The 20,595-nt window shown below is 38.3% G+C and overlaps 1 protein-coding gene across 2 annotated transcripts in view; it reads left to right on the forward strand.

Annotated features, from left to right (window-relative positions):
• The window catches only part of mAChR-B (muscarinic acetylcholine receptor), a 46,222-nt gene extending 34,989 nt beyond the window's left edge, over positions 1-11,233 (forward strand). Inside the window, exons 2-6 of one of the 2 annotated variants that reach the window (XM_074087210.1) lie at positions 883-969; positions 2,432-2,567; positions 5,521-5,662; positions 7,675-7,858; positions 8,045-11,233. In XM_074087210.1, the coding sequence (XP_073943311.1) occupies positions 2,491-2,567; positions 5,521-5,662; positions 7,675-7,858; positions 8,045-10,140 (2,499 nt within the window). In that variant the 5' untranslated portion in view covers positions 883-969; positions 2,432-2,490 and the 3' untranslated portion in view covers positions 10,141-11,233. The remainder of the gene's footprint in view (positions 1-882; positions 970-2,431; positions 2,568-5,520; positions 5,663-7,674; positions 7,859-8,044) is intronic. The other variant, XM_074087211.1, reaches the window with a different exon arrangement.
• Positions 11,234-20,595: the final 9,362 nt, after the last annotated feature.

Consider the following 20,595-nt stretch of genomic DNA (forward strand, 5'->3'; position numbering starts at 1 on the left):
CTAAGTATCGTGTAGTGCCACGAGAAGTTAAGTGAATGAGTTACACACACAGCTACCGAAGAACTGATTGCATCAAAGAAGAATAAAAGGGAATGTATGAACGCCAAAATTTCGCTGTCATTACATGACATGTTCTTGTGTTCGTGACCTCAACTCTGGTTAAGATGTACCTATTTGTACTTGGTTATTGCGACGTGGCGTTGGTTCACTGAGTCGTGCGTCGCCTGTATCTCAAGGAAGTGCCCGTTTGCTGTAAAGGAGTATGTTAACTTATTGAGAATAGAATTACCTTTGGCGCCGAAGTATTATTTCAGCCTGGGCTTTATTTGCATTTGTCTCGATTCTAGCGGGAAAATAAACGGGTAGAGCCACTTTTCTATTTATACTAGCAAATGCCCGCGACTAAATCCACGTAGAATTCGTTTATCGCTATTCCCGCGAGAACTGTGTCATTTTTCACGATTAAAACTATCCTACATCATTCCCCGGAACTCAAACTATCTGTTTGCCTAATTACATCTCAATCGGTTCAGCGGTTTAGATGTGAAGAGGTAAGAAACAAACAAACAGACGTACACACTTTCGGATTTATGATATTAGTGGAATATCAGTAATAAGAATTTACACGTACTACCGAGCCAACTGAATCGTGGCCCACTATAAAACATTTTCGCAGAAAAAGGCATAGAGACATCGCATTGCTTCACAAGGGAATTCATTGTGACACTTACTGTGAGAACGTTCTACGATGGTTCAGGAACTAAATGGTTCGACTGTACCTATTAAAATTAAAATTGCTGAATTATTGCTAAACAAATACACACCCGTTGTTTTAATATTACTTTGCAAATTTGTGTTGTTATCTTCCCATTACCTCCGCAGATGATATAAGCCGCGATCACACGATGCTTCCGGGCCGGGAAACGGGCGGCGGCCGCCATCCGTCTGTCCGCTGCCTTATCTAGCACGGTGAGTGATCGGGGTGGGAGAGGAGGAGAATTAAGGTACGATTTAACTTTAAATAAACAGGTAACATATAAAATTGCATAAAGTTTTAAAAAAAATATTGACAAATTACATAATGGTCATTTGACATAATTAAATTTATTAAGCTGTTACTTTATAAAAATTAGAGAATAAACTCGATCTAATAACTTAATCTGTTGATTACGCGATCAAAAATTTGTTTAATTAACAATTTAATCGAATCTCATGTTATGTCAAGTTAACAACTTACCTATGTGATTTATCCATTTTTTAAGCTTTATAAATTTTGAGATGGTCCATCTAGATTTTTTATTATACTTAAATTGGAAATATAATAATAAGGAGAAAGTACTTTTAAAGCCGAACTTATTCCAAAGAAGGAATGATAGTCAGCTAGCCTTGGTATGAAAATAACAAAGTATAAGCAAACTGTCTAATATGTGCGATGAAAATTTTTCGTTATTAACTAAAAAAAAGCAATAAAATAAATTTAAAAAGTTGAATTTATATCATTCTTAGCTGATAAAAGAAAAATTGTAAACGGGGACTAATTTTTGATCATTTTAGCGACTTTGAAAAAAGGAGGAAGTTATTAATTCGGTTGTTTTTTATCTATGTTATATATCAGAACTTTGTAGTTTATTAACCGATTTAAAAATATTTATATACTTTCATTCAAATGTTAGGTTGTATAATATAAAAAGCTCGTGACGTCTTCTTGAAGTGATATTCGCTACACTCACATCGTAAACCGTGTCTCTCGCTTTTATTCAACTCTCTTATACAAATGTTGCATAAAATAGTAATGAAAATACTAATGAAAATATTTTATTGCATTCTTTAGTGTTTACAATCAATTATAGTATCAAGGTTGGGACTTCCTTTTAAGTATAGAAATACTTGTGCCCGGAGGTCCCGCTCCTCTATATCTAGATCTAGTAGACATGCAGCTAAATACATATTGAAATAAATAACATTTCAAAGATAGTAACAAAGTAGAAAAAGCTAATTCGAACATTAGTGTTATATTTACTTAATGTTAAAATATAATCATAATTTCGAAGTAATTTAAACGAACAATAGGATTAGTTGAGCTAATAAAAGGACAATCTTAAACACAATAGGTGAATGTTTTATGAGATTTCGATTAAACTTTGCCAACAGTAATGAGATTAATATCTGAATATTCTGAACCAAGTTCGTTAATGAAAGCTGCAAACTGCTCAGACGAAAGAAGATGATGTAATTATATCACTTTGTGAAATTAGGAAAAACTCATGTAAAGTATTATAGTATAATGAGTTTTGTTATAAAATTGTGTCTGAAATAAACTTGATGAGTTGTATATCGAATGATGATCTTGCCAAAGTATATTTTGTGTTTTTACGTAAATTAGCTATACCCTAAAAGCTTAGCTTACATCTGATAAAGATTTTTGTTGCAGACAGGCGGAGCTCCGAGTCCGGCCGCACAAACAGACAATAAGCACAGCCTTCGTATATAATGAACTCGACTGAGAGCCTCGACGTCAATCGCTCCACGCCGATATATACGATCGGCACAAGTTTTATTACGCAATGGTTTGTATATGCACCATCTCGGTCTATATATTCACTGCAAAGCCAGTGTGGATTGGGAACTTAAGGGTTTCCCCACACAAGCCGTGGTGGCCTAGTGGTTTGACCTATCGCCTCTCAAACAGAGGGTCGTGGTTCAAACCCCGGCTCGCACCTCTGAGTTTTTCGAAATTCATGTGCGGAATTACATTTGAAATTTACCACGAGCTTTGCGGTGAAGGAACATCGTGAGGAAAACTGCACAAACCATGCGAAGCAATTCAATGGTGCGTGTGAAGTTCCCAATCCGCACTGGGCCCGCGTGGGAACTATGGCCCAAGCCCTCTTGTTCTGAGAGGAGGCCTGTGCCCAGCAGTGGACATATATAGGCTGAGATGATGATGATGGGTCTCCCCACATCGTATTGACACGGAATCGGCTTAAGCCAACCAAAAAACGCTTTATGCGTTTATTTTATTGCATGGACATAAACATTGCGTGGGCAGATTCGCATGAGGATGTCAAATTAACTTTTCATCACACTTGCTCGTAAACAGTGTCGTAACATGCAGGCTACCTTGGTTGCAACCGCCCAATAAACCCTCGACCTTAATGTGCTTGTCATGAAACCCGTGGTCGGTAAATGAGTCGTTGCCTGTACAATTTTGCATGTCATGAAGCCCAAGGTCGGTAAATGAGTCGGTGATACTGCATGGCGTGCGTGCTGCTCCCTCTCGCTCTGCACAAGGTAGTGTCAGAGGGACTGTACGACACGAACGCAGTTAGCGTAGTATCGGCTTTTTTGTACCCAGATCTTTAGTTTTTCTTTTTTTAATTCTATTTTACTATTAAATTAATTAAAAACATTGTATGTCGTACGGGTGGTACTAGAATTCGAACATCGAAATAAATAAAGCCCTCAGTTTTTACTTCAGACCTAATAGGTCTGTTAGTAATTCCTTATTTAAGAACTTGTTAGTATACAATGGTATTATTTATTAGATAGTATGTTGTCGCAAAGACGCAGGAGTAGCGTGCAGCATGTTGAACCTGCCTAGAACAGCACTGTCCTGCCTCTCCGCGACCACCTTTAGGAGACTGTTAGAGCTGCCCCTCATTCTGCGTATCAGAGAAGCGACTTTCTTACGCATAAGCGCATAAAAGTCGTCCACGTGAGCGTCAGCAAACATGCCAGAAGCACTGCAGTAGCGAGGAAGCCCCACCAATCATCCTAAACAAATTATTATACAATATCCGTACGGTATTGTACGATTTTTGGGTATAGTTAGTCCACAGACTGCTGGTGTAAAAAGTTTGGCAAAATGCCTTAAAAAGTGTTAACTTTACTTCAAGTGTACTACCAGCAAATCTACGAGCCAACATGTTCCCTCTCACTGCCAGAGCTCTGCGTTCTCTTTCTATATCGCAGTCATCTTTTAATTCTTCATTCACAATATGGCCTAGATATCTAAACTGAGTGACTCTTTGCAAAGGCACGCCATTGAGGTAGACCGGAGGAACAGAAAGTGGTGGTTTGTTTCTGCCTTTAAACAGTAGCAGCTCACTCTTTTTCGAGTTATACTTCAACCCGTGTTTTTCGGCGTACGCCTCGCAAACAGCCACCAACTTGCGCAAACCCCCGATTGTGGGCCCCAGCAGCACCATGTCATCGGCGTAACTTATATTGTTAAAACATACACCATCTACGTGACATCCGACATAGGTGCTACTGAGCTCCAGAATCAGTTGTAAATGATTTGTATAAAGAGTTTGTTGATCTGCTTAAGCCGATTCCGCGTCAATATACTGATATAGGGAGACCCTAACACACCTTTAAATTTATTTGCAGGTGTGTGCATTCCTCGTGATGTTTTCCTTTACCGTTAAGCTCAAGTCATACTGAGAATTTTAGAGCTGGTCACAATTTCGAATGGGTCCCGACTGTTGGACTTTAAGCTACTTAACAGAGTTCTCTACGTTACTAGACTTGTTTTACCTTTTTAGTAGTTAATTATAGTTTTTTTTAAAACGGTTGCTCATTTCTTAATGCCTACTACAATAAAAATACATACTCGTAGGACATAAAATATTTTACATTTTATTATAAATGTAACTTAACTTTTCACCTGTATATGGCTTGACATTGACATTGGGAACAATGTATCTATATTCAGCACCGTCTGAACTAGACGCAAAATAGATGTGTTGCATATTCTGTTATTTACGTAACAACACGTATTTACCTAAAGTAGACCACTTTGTTTCTTTTTTAAGCAAACACTACCTATACGGAAAATTGTACTAGTATTATAAATGTGTTAAGTTAAAAGTTTTACAGCGTGTATTTTTGATACTACCTCAAAGTTTAAGGGTAGTTAGTGAAGGCCCTAAAATCACATTTTATTATGTTTTGGTAAAAAAAAACTTATTATTTTCCTTACAAATTTTGCAGGTGGTAGGACCTTGTGCAAGGTCCGCCCGGATTGCTACTACCATCTTGCGTTTCTCTTTCGTATCAAATTGTTGTACGCACTACATTGCTGCTCGAAAATATTTCAACAATTAATTACGCTCTGGTAGTTAATTTAATAAAATTTGTTTTGATATCGGTTCACAGCACTTAAATCTTCGTCTGGTTACAGTTTGAGGTAGTATCAAAAATACATGCTGTATACATACCTCTTGTAAGAGAAGCAGTTAATTGTGCCAATTTCAATTATGACTTCATCTATAACTTACACTACGACATTTATGTGTTTCACCATCATTGATTAGTATTTAACTTGTGGTTAAATTGATGTTTCTCTATTTGTTTTGTTCAAATAAACTGAGAAAGCATTTGCATTAACCGTCGGTTAACACTAATCAATGGATGGTGAAAACAGCCCCTTAGTTAAAGTTATCTAACATCAGCCGAAATAGTCCAGTTTTATTTTGTGATTCAAATTGATGTTTAAATTGTACCTTTCTTTACCAGGAAACAATTAAAGCTGAAGCAAAGCATTTGCCTCCCGACGGACGGCTTCTCCGAATGCCAAGGCACCTACCTCATCAACGGGTCCAACTACACTGACGTTTACTTCTTCAATAAGACCATGGAATTCAATACCAACGGCCTGGTAAGTATCTTCTTCTAAGTCGCTACACTCTTAAGCCCAACACTCACAGACGACGGGTAGCCAAATGAATAGCTAGTACTGCTAACTAAAATAGCATTGCAGAAGTAATCACGACAATTGTCATATCGTCAAAGCAACCAGACGTAAAATCGCCCGCGGAACTTTGAGCCCGCATCTTTGGCACAGCGGGCCTACTCCGAAGTTCGAAAATCGAAGTTCGTATCGTACCGTCCCTCTCGCTCTCGTATTAAATAGTATATGTGTCAGAGGGACCGCACGACACGAACTTCGAGTTTCGTAGTAGCCCTGCAGTGTAATAATATTATTTCACTTCATCGCGTACCTATAGATATTTCAAATCTTGCAAGCTATTTTTGATCCACTTCCAGTGGTCGGATCGACTTGAACTTCGATAATATAATTTTTAACTTGTGTCATACAATAAGTCAATAAAAAAACTTGTATTAAATTTGGATTATTTTGTAACACGTTTTTATTACTCCTGCACTGCATATTTTATATAATATTTGAATTTTGTGGTTTAGCAACATTACATTTGATTTTAACGTAATTGCTTTCATTTTATTAAGTATACTAAAAGGTCACAGAAAATGAGAGCTGTGGTTTGCGACATAATTATCTATAAGTACTGATTGGTGACCCATTCGGTGGTGGTTAGCACGCTTTAATTATAAAAAAACATTATTTTTATTCTGTAGGCCGCAGGGGCTAACTTTACATGCCACTTTTTAGGGTTCCGTAGTCAACTAGGAACCCATATATTTTCGCCATGTCTCTCCGTCTGTCTGTCTGTCTGTCCGCGGGTAAGCTCAGAGACCGTTAGTACTAAAAAGCTGTAACTTGACATGAATATACATATCAGTCACGCCGACAGTGGTACAATAAAAAAAAGTAAAAAAAAATTTTTTAGGGTTTTACGGTACCTCCCATAGAGGTAAAGTGGGGGTGATTTTTTTCTCGACTAACCCTATATTGTGGGGTATCATTAGATAGGTCTTTCAAACCATTGGGGGGTTGCTAAGACAATTTTTCTATTCAGTGATCTGTTTGCGAAATATTCAACTTTAAAGTGCAAATTATCATTGAAATCGAACGTCCCCCCCCCCCTTTAAAATCCAAACTGTTGGGTGGAAAAATTTGAAACATCAGTAAACCATCGTACCGTTTCACGTCTGTAACACCGTCTGTATACAGGTTCATACCTACTCCTTCGCAAACCGTCGAATCGAGACCACCAATACGGAGTGACGCAAAGCCCTTTCTGACGTCCGTAATAAGCGGATGAATTAATGTGAATGTGCCGGAACGATGATAATCCTTGTGCGGTTCTCTGTAGTGAACACGGGCCTTAAGGCACAAGTCATAGGATATCGAGTAATTAGGTTCAATTGGTTCTACAATTTTCTAGAAAGCCGCACTTTATTTATGTTTTCCAAAGTTTCGTAATTTTACAAGATATTCGTGTCTTTTGCTAGGTAATCCGTTTGCGAAATATTCAACTTTAAAGTGAATATTTTCATTAAAATCAAGCGACCCCCCCCCCCTCTAAAATCTAAACTGTTGGGTGGAAAAATAAAAAAAAATCACGATGGTGATACGATGATGGTGATCACGATGATATCAAATTTACAAGGAAAATTATAACGGCCAAGATTTCTTGAGAATAATAATTCTCAAGTAATATAATACTAATAAGTAATAAGTAGCAATATAACACTAATAAGTAGGTAGTTTAAGAGTAAATAGCAGCTTAAGGTACATAATAAATAAATAAATAAGTCGCGTAATGGCTACGGAACCTTATCTTGGGTGTGTCCGACACGCTCTTCGCTGGTTTTTTTTCTTTTTCATTATATAAAAAGTTTCAGGGCTTTTCTGAAGTGCTAGTTTGCTATAAAATTGTATAAAAGTCATCTCATGTCAACCCTCCTCCAGGCATTCGGGTAAAAATTAGACTCTTATCTGGTTGTCTAATCTGATTTTTCTTACAGCAACCGGTTCTGCCCCCATTCCCTCTATGGCTCGCCATCATCTTCGCGACCTGCCTTCTCCTGGTCATTCTGCTCACAGTCAGTGGCAACGTCCTTGTGCTCATTGCCTTCCTCGTGGACAGAACCATTCGGCAGCCCAGCAACTACTTCATCGCGTCACTCGCTGCCACCGATCTGCTAATAGGTGACTATGCTGCCAATTAATAGAAGATCCAGTCGAGAAACTACGTAAAATTTCTGGCAAACAATTTTTTATAGAAGGTTATTTGTCAAATTATTATATGCTTTAAGACGTGTGTAAATATATTTGATGTTCAATCAGTTCCATCTTTTGTCTAATCATTTACAAAACTTGTTCCATTGTTCACAGGTACCATATCGATGCCTTTTTACACAGATTACGTTTTGAAAGGATATTGGCATCTCGGTCCATTATTGTGCGATCTCTGGCTCTCCGTAGACTACACTGTTTGCCTCGTGTCTCAATATACCGTGCTGCTTATAACCGTCGACAGATTTTGTAGCGTCAAAATAGCAGCCAGATACAGAGCGTGGCGAACAAAAAACCGTGTCATCTGGATGGTCACAGTAACCTGGATCATACCAGCATTATTGTTTTTTACAACCATTTTTGGATGGGAACACTTCATTGGTTACAGAGACCTACAAGAAGGAGAGTGCGCTGTACAATTTCTTAAAGATCCCGTTTTTAATACAGCTTTAATTATTGGGTACTATTGGACAACACTGATCGTTTTAATCGTATTATACGCAGGCATATTTAAGACAGCCTATGATATGCAGAAGAAAAGTGAAGCTAAGCAAAGGAAGATGCAGTCTATGGTCGCTTTAAGTGCTGGTGTAATGTCGGGAATGGCTGGACGCGCTGCAGGTATGGCAGCTCTGTCTAAGGCTACCATATCAAGCGAAGATCAAATGAAAGTCACAGAATCAATAAGAAAGGATTCCACGTCTAAAGGATCTTTAGCAGCCCCGTTATTAACTTTAGGCGGCTCAACGGATTCAAACTCTAGTCAAAAATCTTCAGCTCATAAAAGCAGCGCTACGGTCACTGCAACTTCAACGACGGCTGAATCAGATGGAGAGAAAAAAGAAGACCAAGTAGAAGCAGAACGATCTAGTAGCCCTGCATTTGATTCGGATGATGAAAGTACCACGCAAACAAATGCCAAGAAACGACCTTCAGTTGTGAACTTAGTGATGCAAACTGGTGCATTACAGTTGCTTAATAATATGCGGATGAACGGCGGTATGCTTATAAAAACAGATTTAAAACAGTCTCCAGTAATGAAACACGATCTTGACAAACCTAAATATTCACTGTCACAGATATCGGAAAAGAGTTTACTCGATACAGACAACCTCGATATATCTCAATCCGGTCCATTTTCAGTGCAAGCTCCACTTGCTCCCCCATCAAATTCAAGCATTATGTCACCGACATCCTCGGGAATTGCTACGCCGTCCGATCACCGAGAAGTATCGACAACAATTGCTCAGAGAATAATACCCCCACCAACAGAGTTTCGCTGCAGTCCCACAGTGTCTGAGAGCCCACCGTCTTATTCTGAGTCATCTCGAGCTAGAACTGTTAGAGTAGTTAAGGACGGCAATACATACGATGTTTTAGTAGGAATGGATGGTGCCGATCTAAGATTTATGGATGAAAGTTCCGTCATCGTCCCTACTCCGACAAACGAAAGTCCTCCATCTTCTGTCACATTTCCAACAACCACCGAGCCGTCATCTCCACCGACTTTAAATAATTCAACCAACGTTACAAATACTTCGCTTTTACAAGCAGCGCTTATTAGAGCCACAGCTGAAGCCAAAGTACCAACAACTAAAGCCAGTTTCGCACCACCTCCTCCGATAAAAGTGAACACAGAAGTCAGTTTGACGACCGGAGAGCGTCCTAAACCTGTGATCACCTTAGTGTCGACGTCTTCCAATAACAATGAACCTCAGTCGCCAAAACGGCCGGAAATTATTTCCCCCTTAAAACTAAATCCTGTTATAAGTCCAGCTGTCGACAACAGCGAACTTTCAAGTCCTGCCGTAACTGGGTCAGTCCGTGGTGACTCCAAGAAAGACTTTGTTAAAAACATTGGAAAGAAATTAAAAGTTAAACGTTCTAAACGCGACGGCCTGTTCCCAAGTATCGGCCGACAGAAGTCCAAGTCTGAAAACAGGGCGAGGAAAGCTTTTAGGACTATATCGTTTATCTTGGGAGCGTTTGTGGTATGTTGGACGCCTTACCATATTTTAGCATTAGTGGAAGGGTTTTGCACAGATCCGCCTTGCATCAACAAGCATCTTTATATGTTCACGTATTTTTTGTGTTACGCTAACAGCCCGATAAACCCGTTCTGCTACGCTCTGGCTAACCAGCAGTTCAAGAAGACTTTCACGAGACTCCTTCGGGGAGATTTTCATATCACCTAGTCCATGTATGTCGGGTAAACTGCGCGAAAATGCCATCCTCGATTCTCATGGAATATGCGCACAAAACCTATGGATATTCATCATCTATTGTTAAAGATAAGACAATACCTTAATATAATTACTGAATAAAAATGCTTTCAGTGTATAGACTAAAAATGTGTAGAAAGTGTATTTTTAAATGTATAGTTACGGGCTTTATAAAAGCCATGCAATTGGTAACTATTAACGATTGTAAATATTATAGTAGTTTTGGGTAAGTTAATTCAATCGTAAAGTTCAGAACTGACAATAAAACGTTAGATTGTGTATATAAAATAATTTTAAGCAATGTATTGTTGTCTCTTTATATTTCTAAGAAGAAAATACTGTAATGATAGTAATCATTTTAAATATAATAGGTACTTGTTTTATTTTAAAAACAAATGTATAAATTAATAAGGATGTATTTGTATGATGTATGATCGACCATTTTAAAAATATTTTCACTATTGTATTGTGGCTATAGAAGAATCCTTATTTTAATAGATCCTCAGTGTTCTTTTCTTCCGCAAGCGTCTTAACAAAAATTCATTTTGTAACAAAGAGTTTCTTGCAGCAAGTTTTTTAATGTGCGTTTTAATTAATTGCAGTTACTGTCGTTTATCATGTTCGTGAGAGTGAATAGGTATTTCGTTAGTAAATTTAAGAACCTGTTCTGCTCTAGATTTTCTTAAGCACCTAGAGTGACAAAGATAGTGACATTATTAATGTTTTTCTTTTCCTCTAATAGCCACATTACAACATCACACGCTTGAAAGCTTTCAGCTATGAGCCCAGCTAAAGATTTTAAGCGTCACGTAAGAAAATAGTCAATTATTCGTTAGTATTAAAAGGATGTTAGTATGTGTTATACCACGGGCCTAAATCCGTTTCTATGGGACTGTAGAATTAATATTTTTTAAACTACGTATTAAGATTCTGTCAGAAGAATTATTTTCTGTAGTATCATTTTGATGATGTGGAAAGTATCGTGCTAGTTGTATTACATAGGTATTTGCGACTTCGTATTAATTACTAACTAGTCGTTGCTCGCCACTCTCCGTCTCTCCGTCTTATCGGGTCTCAAACTAAATTTCCTCTCATCATCATAATCACACTCCACTGTCGAACGAAGGCCTTCCCCTTAGCCAAGTCCATGGTATTAACGACCTCTAGTCATATTTCGCTTCTTAAGAAACCCTCATTGCCAGTCGGACTGATACCAATATCAGTAAGTGATTGAAAAATGGTTTTCAACAATTTAAACCACAACTTTCATACACTACGAAACTACTAAGAAAGTTGCTTGTAAATGTCTCTACTTATCATTATGGATCACTTTTTACTATTAAAGTCTTCTTAAAAGATCTTAATAAAGTGTGAAGAAAACTGATCTAGACTAGAGTGGACTAGTGATCTTATTCGTCTGTAAGCAGCAGGTCAGTAGGAAATATTTCTGCCTAAAATAAAAGCTACTACATTGTACTGATGCTTGCACGGCATTTTCCAAAAATCTAAATGAGACTTGACTCTGTATGCTTATACCCATTTGTTTCTTAATATCTAGATGTTTTTTTTAAACAGTTTTATATTCTTTAGCATTGAACTAAGCTCAATGTTGCGATTCCATAAATTGTTTATCCATGGTGTATTTATACGTAGTAATCCATAATATACATGTATTAGAATCGTAAAAGCCTTTGCCATTTTGGTAGCACAATAGCTGAGTCTGTGTCAAAATTGTATGAAAAAAAACAGTATTTTTTTGTAATAGTAACCCTACGTAGTGACAGTATAGAATCGTATATAAGTTTTCGCATCAAAATGAAAGACGAAAGTGAAATAACGGTAGTTAGTGTTATTGAAAAAAATACTGAAAACATAAAAATTATGATAGAATAAATATAGCGAGAACACAAATAAATAAAGTTCTATTAAAAAAAGTAGTTTTACATTTAATAAAGAGTTGTTTTATGGTAAATGAAGTTTGGTATCATTATTTAACGAATATTTATTTATAAGATACAAAATAATAAAAAACTCAAATTTGACATTAAATTTGATTTTATTCTGAGTTTTTTTTTACGGTAACATGTATTTCTCAACTATACACAAAATAACATAAAACACATAAAATTAACAGTTAAAAAGAAGACAAAAAGAACTAAACAGACACAAACATCACGCCTGTATTCCCAAATGGGGTAGGCAGAGCACACGAAACGTTACCGCTTCGGAGCCACTTTTAGCAATTTTAGGTTTTAAGTGTGACAAAAATGGTACAATAGTGACAGGTTGCTAGCCTGTCGCCTACGGTATACCTTAACATATATCCTCAGTCGCCTCTTACGACATCCACGGAAGAAATGGAGAGGTGTAATTCTAACCCGACACCACGGTCAAAGAACTAAACTTAGCTGTTAATTGTTTGTTCACAAAATATCTTCTTTCTTTTAGTGAAATAAAATACCATTGACTTTGCAAATATAATCAAGTAAATATTGTCAACATTTCGTTTATAAATGTCGTCTTTGGTAAATAATACAATTACTTGGATACATTATTTTTTGCTAAAGATTTTACTGACATTATTCTCGTGACTTCTTTCGTATTTGATAAAGAACAAGCCAACAGTATTTAACAATAATTGCCGAATGTCCATACTAGATGAAGCATCCATTGTTCTGTTCAATAAATAAACAACTTTTAATAATATGTTGAAATAATTTCCAAAACTACATACCTGGTGACTCTCGTTTACGTCTAGCATAATTCTCATCATCAAGGATCGATTGAAAAGTGGGAATGATAATTGAAACACAGACATTCTAGACTCTTTACTATTAATGGAAACTCCTCTCATCATTATCTCCAGTCCACATCCCAGTCCAGGGCTCATTTCAGAATGATTGAGACTGTAGTTCCCACGCGGGGCATTGCAGATTGAAAACTATTCACCGGAAAGTTCACGGTAAATTTTAAGTGTGTTTTGTTACTTCTCCATGCAAAGCAGCTGAACGGCTTCTATGAGATTTAGTAAGTAGATAGCTAGATTTTGGGAATATTCCATGAGCTATGTACTTTTCATACCAGTATACCCACAAGATTAGGATATAAAAACACCGAAATACTTACCAACCGCTGAATCTAAAGAAGAGCAAGATTGGATGGAAGAACGGTGGGCAGACCACCGGCACGTTGATCGGATGACATCTGGTTATCGGCTGGTAAGCTGTGGATGAGGCTGGCGAAGTGGCGTGAAAATGAAGATGCCTTTAATCAGCAGCGAATGAATGTGTTGTGATTTGATTGATTGATTGAAATCTAAGGTTATTACATTTTACACAAATGTTACATAAAACGTGCCTCATATTTCAAAAAATCCATGGGAGTTCACTAAGGTGTCGGAATGTCAATTCAACCGTCAGACTTAATGATTTATGGTTCACGGGTAAGGGCCAGTACAGGTGGACTGCATTCTAACTACAACGTAACCACAACTGTCGACTGCCCATACATTTTTTCGTTGCAGTTGCAGTCGGCACAACTTCACTCTGACTGCAACTGAAATGAACTAAAATAATTTCCTTGCTCACCCGCGACCTTACGATAGCTAAGCTTATGCAAAATATGCGTGTTCATGCAGTTCCTCCACCTCCACACTGTAAGAACACACACAAATCACACAAACCCATCTATCACCACCACCACACTACACTGACGTGTTTCGAACTCAACCAGAGCTCATCTCCAGAGTGACACAACCGTACACCATGCTACCAGTTGTTAGACAACTGGTACTGGTGTGTTGAGTCTAACAACTGGTAGCATGGTGTACGGTTGTGTCACTCTGGATGAGCTCTGGTTGAGTTCGAAACGGTCAGTGTAGTGTGGTGGTGGTGATAGATGGGTTTGTATGATTTGTGTGTGTTCTTACAGTGTGGAGGTGGAGGAACTGCATGAACACGCATATTTTGCATAAGCTTAGCTATCGTAAGGTCGCGGGTGAGCAAGGAAATTATTTTAGTTCATTGATATGGACCTCCGCAAAGTAACGCCTGATTCAATTAATTATGCAACTGAAATGTATGGGTAGTCGACAGTTAGTAGTTACGTTGTAGTTGGAATGCACTCCGATTGTAGGCCCTAAAGACTCACCATGGCCAGACTTCATACATTAGGTGTTGAATTGCTTCGCAGGTTTGTTCAAGTTTCCTCAAGACGTTTTCCTTCGTCGTAAAGTTCAAAATAATTTTTCAAACGTAATTTCGGATGTTATTTCAAAAACTCGGAGCTTGGATTTCAACCCACGATCAGCTTGGGATGCCATAGGCCAAAACCTAAGCGAAAACTGCTGTTGTATTGCAGGTAAAGACTACTACGAAATAATCAAAGCAATCTTTCCCAATTTCTTACCAAGCCCGTAAAATATTAACTATTTCACAAATAACGTTGTCGTGACAGCTAATAGAAAACAAGAAAGAAAACCAAGGAGTAGTAATTGCTAGTGTCTCGTGACAAAAATCATTAAGCGGCTCCGAAAATAGACAGACGCTCATTATTATTTGCCAAAGCGAGACCTTAGTTTTGATTATGATGGTGTATTATGATAATGTACTGGAGGCATTCTTTATGAACTAGCCGGTGCCAGATTAAAACTAGGCAGCATAGCGACACGCATACATGCATTAACCCACACACACACAGTTTTAAATACGGAGGACGACATTGCAGAGACGATAGAGAGAGGCGAGCAAACCGGTAAGTAGCCTATTTTTTTTTCACTTCTCATGCTCGTAAAGTTGGTATCTATGCTGGATCTAGGCGACATAAAATTACTTTTTATGTTCTAGTGCATAAAGTAAAAATCTTCGTTTATGACCAAGGTAAGGTGTCAACAACGACAAACAAAAAAAACTAATATATGTTTTTTAAGTAAATCCAAAAATCAATCAAAACCTTAGCCACCCAGCCACGCCACGCATTAGTCCAGTAATGCACCTGCAGTCCTAATAATATAGGTGTCCATGGACAGCGGTGATCACTTACCATCAGGTGACCCGCATGCTCGTTTGCCAGCTATTTGATAAAAAAATCGATCAAAATAAATCAATAAAAGTAATAATTTATAATTATATAGCAATGCATGAAAAATAAAATGTACCTAGTAACAATTGTTTCCTTTGTTGCTATTGAATTTCATCTCAATCAAAGTGAAAAGCATCAAACCCATTTTCCCCTCAACTTGTCTAACCAACCTCGCCGCACCGGCTCGGGTGTCTATATGAACGCCTTGGTTAAAACGTTTTATGCTCTTGTTGCCCAATCTACTATTTATTGTGCGTTACTCTTTCAGGTTAAAACGGATTAACAGTTTTTAAGATAGCTTTTTATCCCGATATTCCTACGGAATTGAGATGAACGTGTTACAAAACAAGTTTATACGAAATTTTTCACAATTGGTTTAAATACGACGTAAATTAAAACGAGGTTACTAAGTTTATAAAGTTCACATGGGGAAATTAGCAAAATCCCGAAATTTTAATTCAGTTGCGTAACTACATAGGTGATGCGAGCGAATCCGCAGGTCTAGAATAGCCTTTACTGGTCGTAGATATACCTAAATACGTATTACCCTTTATATTACGTATGTATCAAATCTCTGAGGTACTCAAGATGTATTCAAATGGAACGTACATAATAAACGGCAACTCAGATATGTCTCATCGCTTTTTGTATCAAACTTTGTACATTACGCCGCCAACTTGTGATACTCTACACAATATACTAAGTTAAAACAGTATGAATTCCAATCCTAATAAACGAGAAAAAATGTGGCCCTCAAGTATGCAGTAATAGTTAATTTTGTATGGAGAGCGGGCCATTTTGACGCTGAGTATATTATTAACGCGAAAGTTTGTATGAATGTATGAAAAAAAAGAAAGAAAAATCATTTATTGTCCATAAAAAAACACATATTAGTGCGAATGTACATGCTCATGGTTTGTTAGTTACTCTTTCACGCAAAAACTATTGAACAGATTTTAGCGAGACTACAATAAAGCTCATACACCAAAATAACCAACGGAATCAGGATGAAATCTTGAAATGTCAACCGCTGGGTTCAGGGGTATGAAATTTCGTACAGCTGTTTCTTTAATGTCAATGAAAACTACAGGTATTTTGGATATTCCCACGGGAATTTACTGAAGTCCCGGAATTTAAATTCAACTGCGGATTTAATGGAGGGCCCAGGCGAAACCACGGGTTAAGTCTAGTATTGTTTTAAAACTGCGGTTGTATTTTTTTTTTATTGACTGAATGGCAAACGAGCAAGTGGGTCTCCTGATGGTAAGAGATCACCACCGCCCATAAACATCTGCAACACCAGGGGTATTGCAGCTGCGTTGCCAACCTATAGGCCTAAGATGGGATACCTCAAGTGCCAGTAATTTCACCGGCTGTCTTACTCTCCACGCCGAAACACAACAGTGCAAGCACTGCTGCTTCACGGCAGGATTAGCGAGCGAGATGGTGGTAGCAATCCGGGCGGACCTTGCACGAGGTCCTACCACCTGCAAAATCCGGACGCAAAGTCCTAGTGCCTCATCTCACTATCATATCAGCCGTGCGACGTCCACTGTTAGACACAGGCGTCTCCAATAGACTTTCAGTTACTTCAGTTGGAAGCTATCTGCATCGTCTATGAACTTGCGGCTGCAACCAGGTCATCTATCCATCTCGCTCCTTACATAATCATCATCATCCCAGCCTATATACGTCCCAATGCTGGGCACAGGCCTCCTCTCGGAATGAGAGGGCTTGGGCCGTAGTTCCCACGCGGGCCAGTGCGGATTATATACGTGGAGAGTAAGATAGCCGGTGAAATAACTGGCACTTGAGGTATCCCATCTTAGGCCTCTAGGTTGGCAACGCATCTGCTATACCCCTGGTGTTGTAGATGTTTATGGGCGGTGGTGATTTCTTACCATCAGGAGACCCACTTGCTCGTTTGCCATCCAGTCAAATAAAAAAAAATCAAGTGTAACTATCACGACTCAAGAAATAGAGCCATGTGACAGACGGACGGACAGATAGATAGACAGCGGAGTCTCAGTAATAGGGTTCCGTTGGTACCCTTTGAGTACGAAACCATAATAAAAAAGATAACCGTACTGTGTCAGCTTTACCTACTGCGTTGTTTTCGAGTGTCAGGCGAAATAGCCTGTGAAATTCCACTGATTTGTTGCCTTCATCACTCACGCGCCATCACGCTGCTGGCTGCATCGATTTAATTCGATACCCCAGATAACTGAGACTACCTGTTTGTTTATGGTAACTAATCGATTAGACTTATGAGTCTTTCTGTGGTAGGCTAATGGGGTAGATACTTGGTAAGAAAAAATATTCTACTAGCTGCTGCGCGCGACTTCGTCCGCAGTTTCTATTTAATCCTATGTCCTTCCCCGGGACTCAATCTATCTGTGTATGGAATTTCATCTAAATTGGTTCAGCGGTTTATTAGACGTAGTCCGGTAGTTCGATTATCGGAAAATATTGAACACGTTTTTTAGAGTAAAATAAAAAAACGGCCAAGCGCGATTCGGACTCGCGCACGAAGGGTTCCGTGCGAAGGAGTGACGCTACGAAACCACACTGCCGAATTTAAACGCGCTTAATCTTTGTAATCCAAAGGGTAAAAACAGAAACCGGTATTACTAAAACTTCGCTGTCCGTCCGTCTGTCCGTCTGTCACTAGGCTGTATCTCGTGAACCGTGATAGTCAGACAGTTGAAATTGTCACAGATTATGTATAACCGTGGCCGCTATAATAACAAATACTAAAAACAGATTTAAATAAATATTTAAGAAGGGCTCCCATACAGAAAACGTGATGTTTTTGCCGTTTTTAGGGTTCCGGAGCCAAAATGGCAAAAACGGAACCCTTAATGTTTTGCCATGTCTGTCTGTCTGTCCGTCCTTCCGCGGCTTTACTCAGGGACTATCAATGCTAGAAAGCTGTAATTTTGCACGGATATATATTTAAACTATGCCGACAAAATGGTACAATAAAAAACTAAACAATCATTTTTTTTTAGGGTTCCTCCCATAGACGTAAAAAGGGGGTGATTTTTTTTTCTCATCCAACCCGTCCAGCGTCCCCCCCCCCTCTAAAATCTAAACTGGTGGGTGGAAAAACTTGAAAAAGGTCAGGACTCAAAACTTTCAAGGAAAACTATAACGGCTAAGTATGCTTGAGAATTATTAGTAGTTTTACTCTTAAATAGCAGCCTAAGGTATAAAATTGGAAGATTCCGTACAAAATACGAAATCCTTAGAAAAATATTACTTAATTTTTTCGTAATGGCTACGGAACCCTGTTTTGGGCGTGTCCGACACGCTCTTGGCCAGTTTTTAAGCCCTTGTCACCTGTCTATTTTATTACTGTATATTGTTTCAACTCCTTCATGGCGTTTTTTTTCTGAGAAATAATCACGTAACTATTTAGAACTCTTTAAAACGATCATAGCACTTAAGACGTGCTCGCAGCGTTCGCAAAGCGCTTAAAACCCATAATGTATAAGCCCCTTTAATATAATGGCTCTCATGTACAATACCAGATTGAAACATTCATTTACTTTGACATAATAAACAGTATGATATAAAGCAGTCGTCAACACAGTAGATAGTTATGTTGGAAGTTGGTAACGGTTTGTGCCACAAGTTATGACGGTTAGCGGAATCAATTACAAACTTTCTACTACTGGCATGTGTAATATTGTACTCCATAACTATTTTTGGTGGCAGCAACTGTGACTTATAATTATAACTTTTAAAAATGAAAAGGTTCCTTCCTGTATGTATTTTAATTTTTGTATTTCTTTTTCTTTTTTTGTTTGTTTTTTCTATTTGTGTTTGCTGTTTAGTTTTGTTGTATTTGTGTGTCTTTGTGAATGTGAATAATATTCTATTCTATCGTGAGCCCTAATAATGTCCTAAGCCTTAATAAGTAGATATGGCTCGCTAGATCGAAGTTAGTCTTAAAAATATAACCAAACGAACAAAAAGTTGCAAAACCCCGACTTTGTCACTTCACCGACCGACCGACCGAAAAAGAAAGTGTGCGGGTTTACGTGAGTGTGTGCTTGTTTTAAGCCCCGACACAAAAAAACGGGTGTAAATAAGTTTGACCGCTATGTATGTCTGTGTCTGTCTGTGGCACCGTAGCTCTTAAACGGGTGGACCGATTTGAATGTGATTTTTTATTTGAAAGCAAGTTTTCTAGCGATGGTTCTTAGACATGTTTCATCAAAATCGGTTCAGTCGTTTTTGAGATATTGAACTTTGAAGTGACAAAGTCGGGGGTTTTCCAACTTTTTGTTGGTTAGGTTATATTTATTCAAGTTGAGCTAGCGTAATCCTACTAATCCTATCCTACTAATATTATAAATGTGAAATTTTGTGAGTGAGTGAGTATGTTTGTTACTTCTTCACGCTGAAACGGCTTGACGGATTTGAATGAAATTTGGCGAAAAGTTAGTTTATAACCTGGATTAAAACATCGGATACTTTATATCCCGATGTTCCCACGGGATAGGGATAAAATCTCGAACTAATAACCGCTGGGCTTGGAGTCATGAAATTTGGCATGGGTGTTTTAATTTTACACGATGTAATTTTAGGGAATCTCCTCGGGAATTTGATAAAATCCCGGAATTTCAATGCAGCTGCTGTATCTAATGATTTACGCGTGTAAACGCTAGTTAATTATAATATACTAACCATAGCGATAAGATTATAATTTGTAACTACTTACACTATGGATTCGAAGTCCGAAATAAATGATTTGTATTTGTATTTATTTATACAGAACATACTATTTGTAACGTTACCACCAATAGTAACCTCACTATAAAGATTATTGCCTCTAAGTTTAATCTATCATTAAACTAAAAGCATTTCCGACAAGCAAAGAAACCGCAACGTGTTACACCACAAGAGCTTGTGGCTTGCACCGTTCGCTCCCCGTTGTCAAGTACCACAATAGACTGAGGCGCGTCGACAGGTATTGTAAGACGCTCTGCGTTTAATTTGTTTAGTTGCTTTGTTTGCCACAGATAATTTAGGACTAGTGTTGCCAGTTGAAGAAATTGTCTCTGATTTTGTCACGGTGTTTGGTAAATCTAAAATATGATATTCGAGGCTTTAAAAAGTGCGTATTTTATTGTATTTTATTTAATTATCCTTAATTCATCATCATGATCATCATGTCAGCCGAATACTGATGGACATAGGCCTCCCCCAAGGTTCTCCACTCAGACCGGTCTTGTGCTTTCCGCATCCACCGTGATCCCGCGGTCTTAACCAGGTCGTCGCTCCATCTTGTTGGAGGCCTACCGACAGCTCGTCTCCCGGTCCGCGGACGCCATTCGAGAA

This window comes from Choristoneura fumiferana, chromosome 4, assembly GCF_025370935.1.
Source record: "Choristoneura fumiferana chromosome 4, NRCan_CFum_1, whole genome shotgun sequence".
Lineage (NCBI taxonomy): Eukaryota > Metazoa > Arthropoda > Insecta > Lepidoptera > Tortricidae > Choristoneura > Choristoneura fumiferana.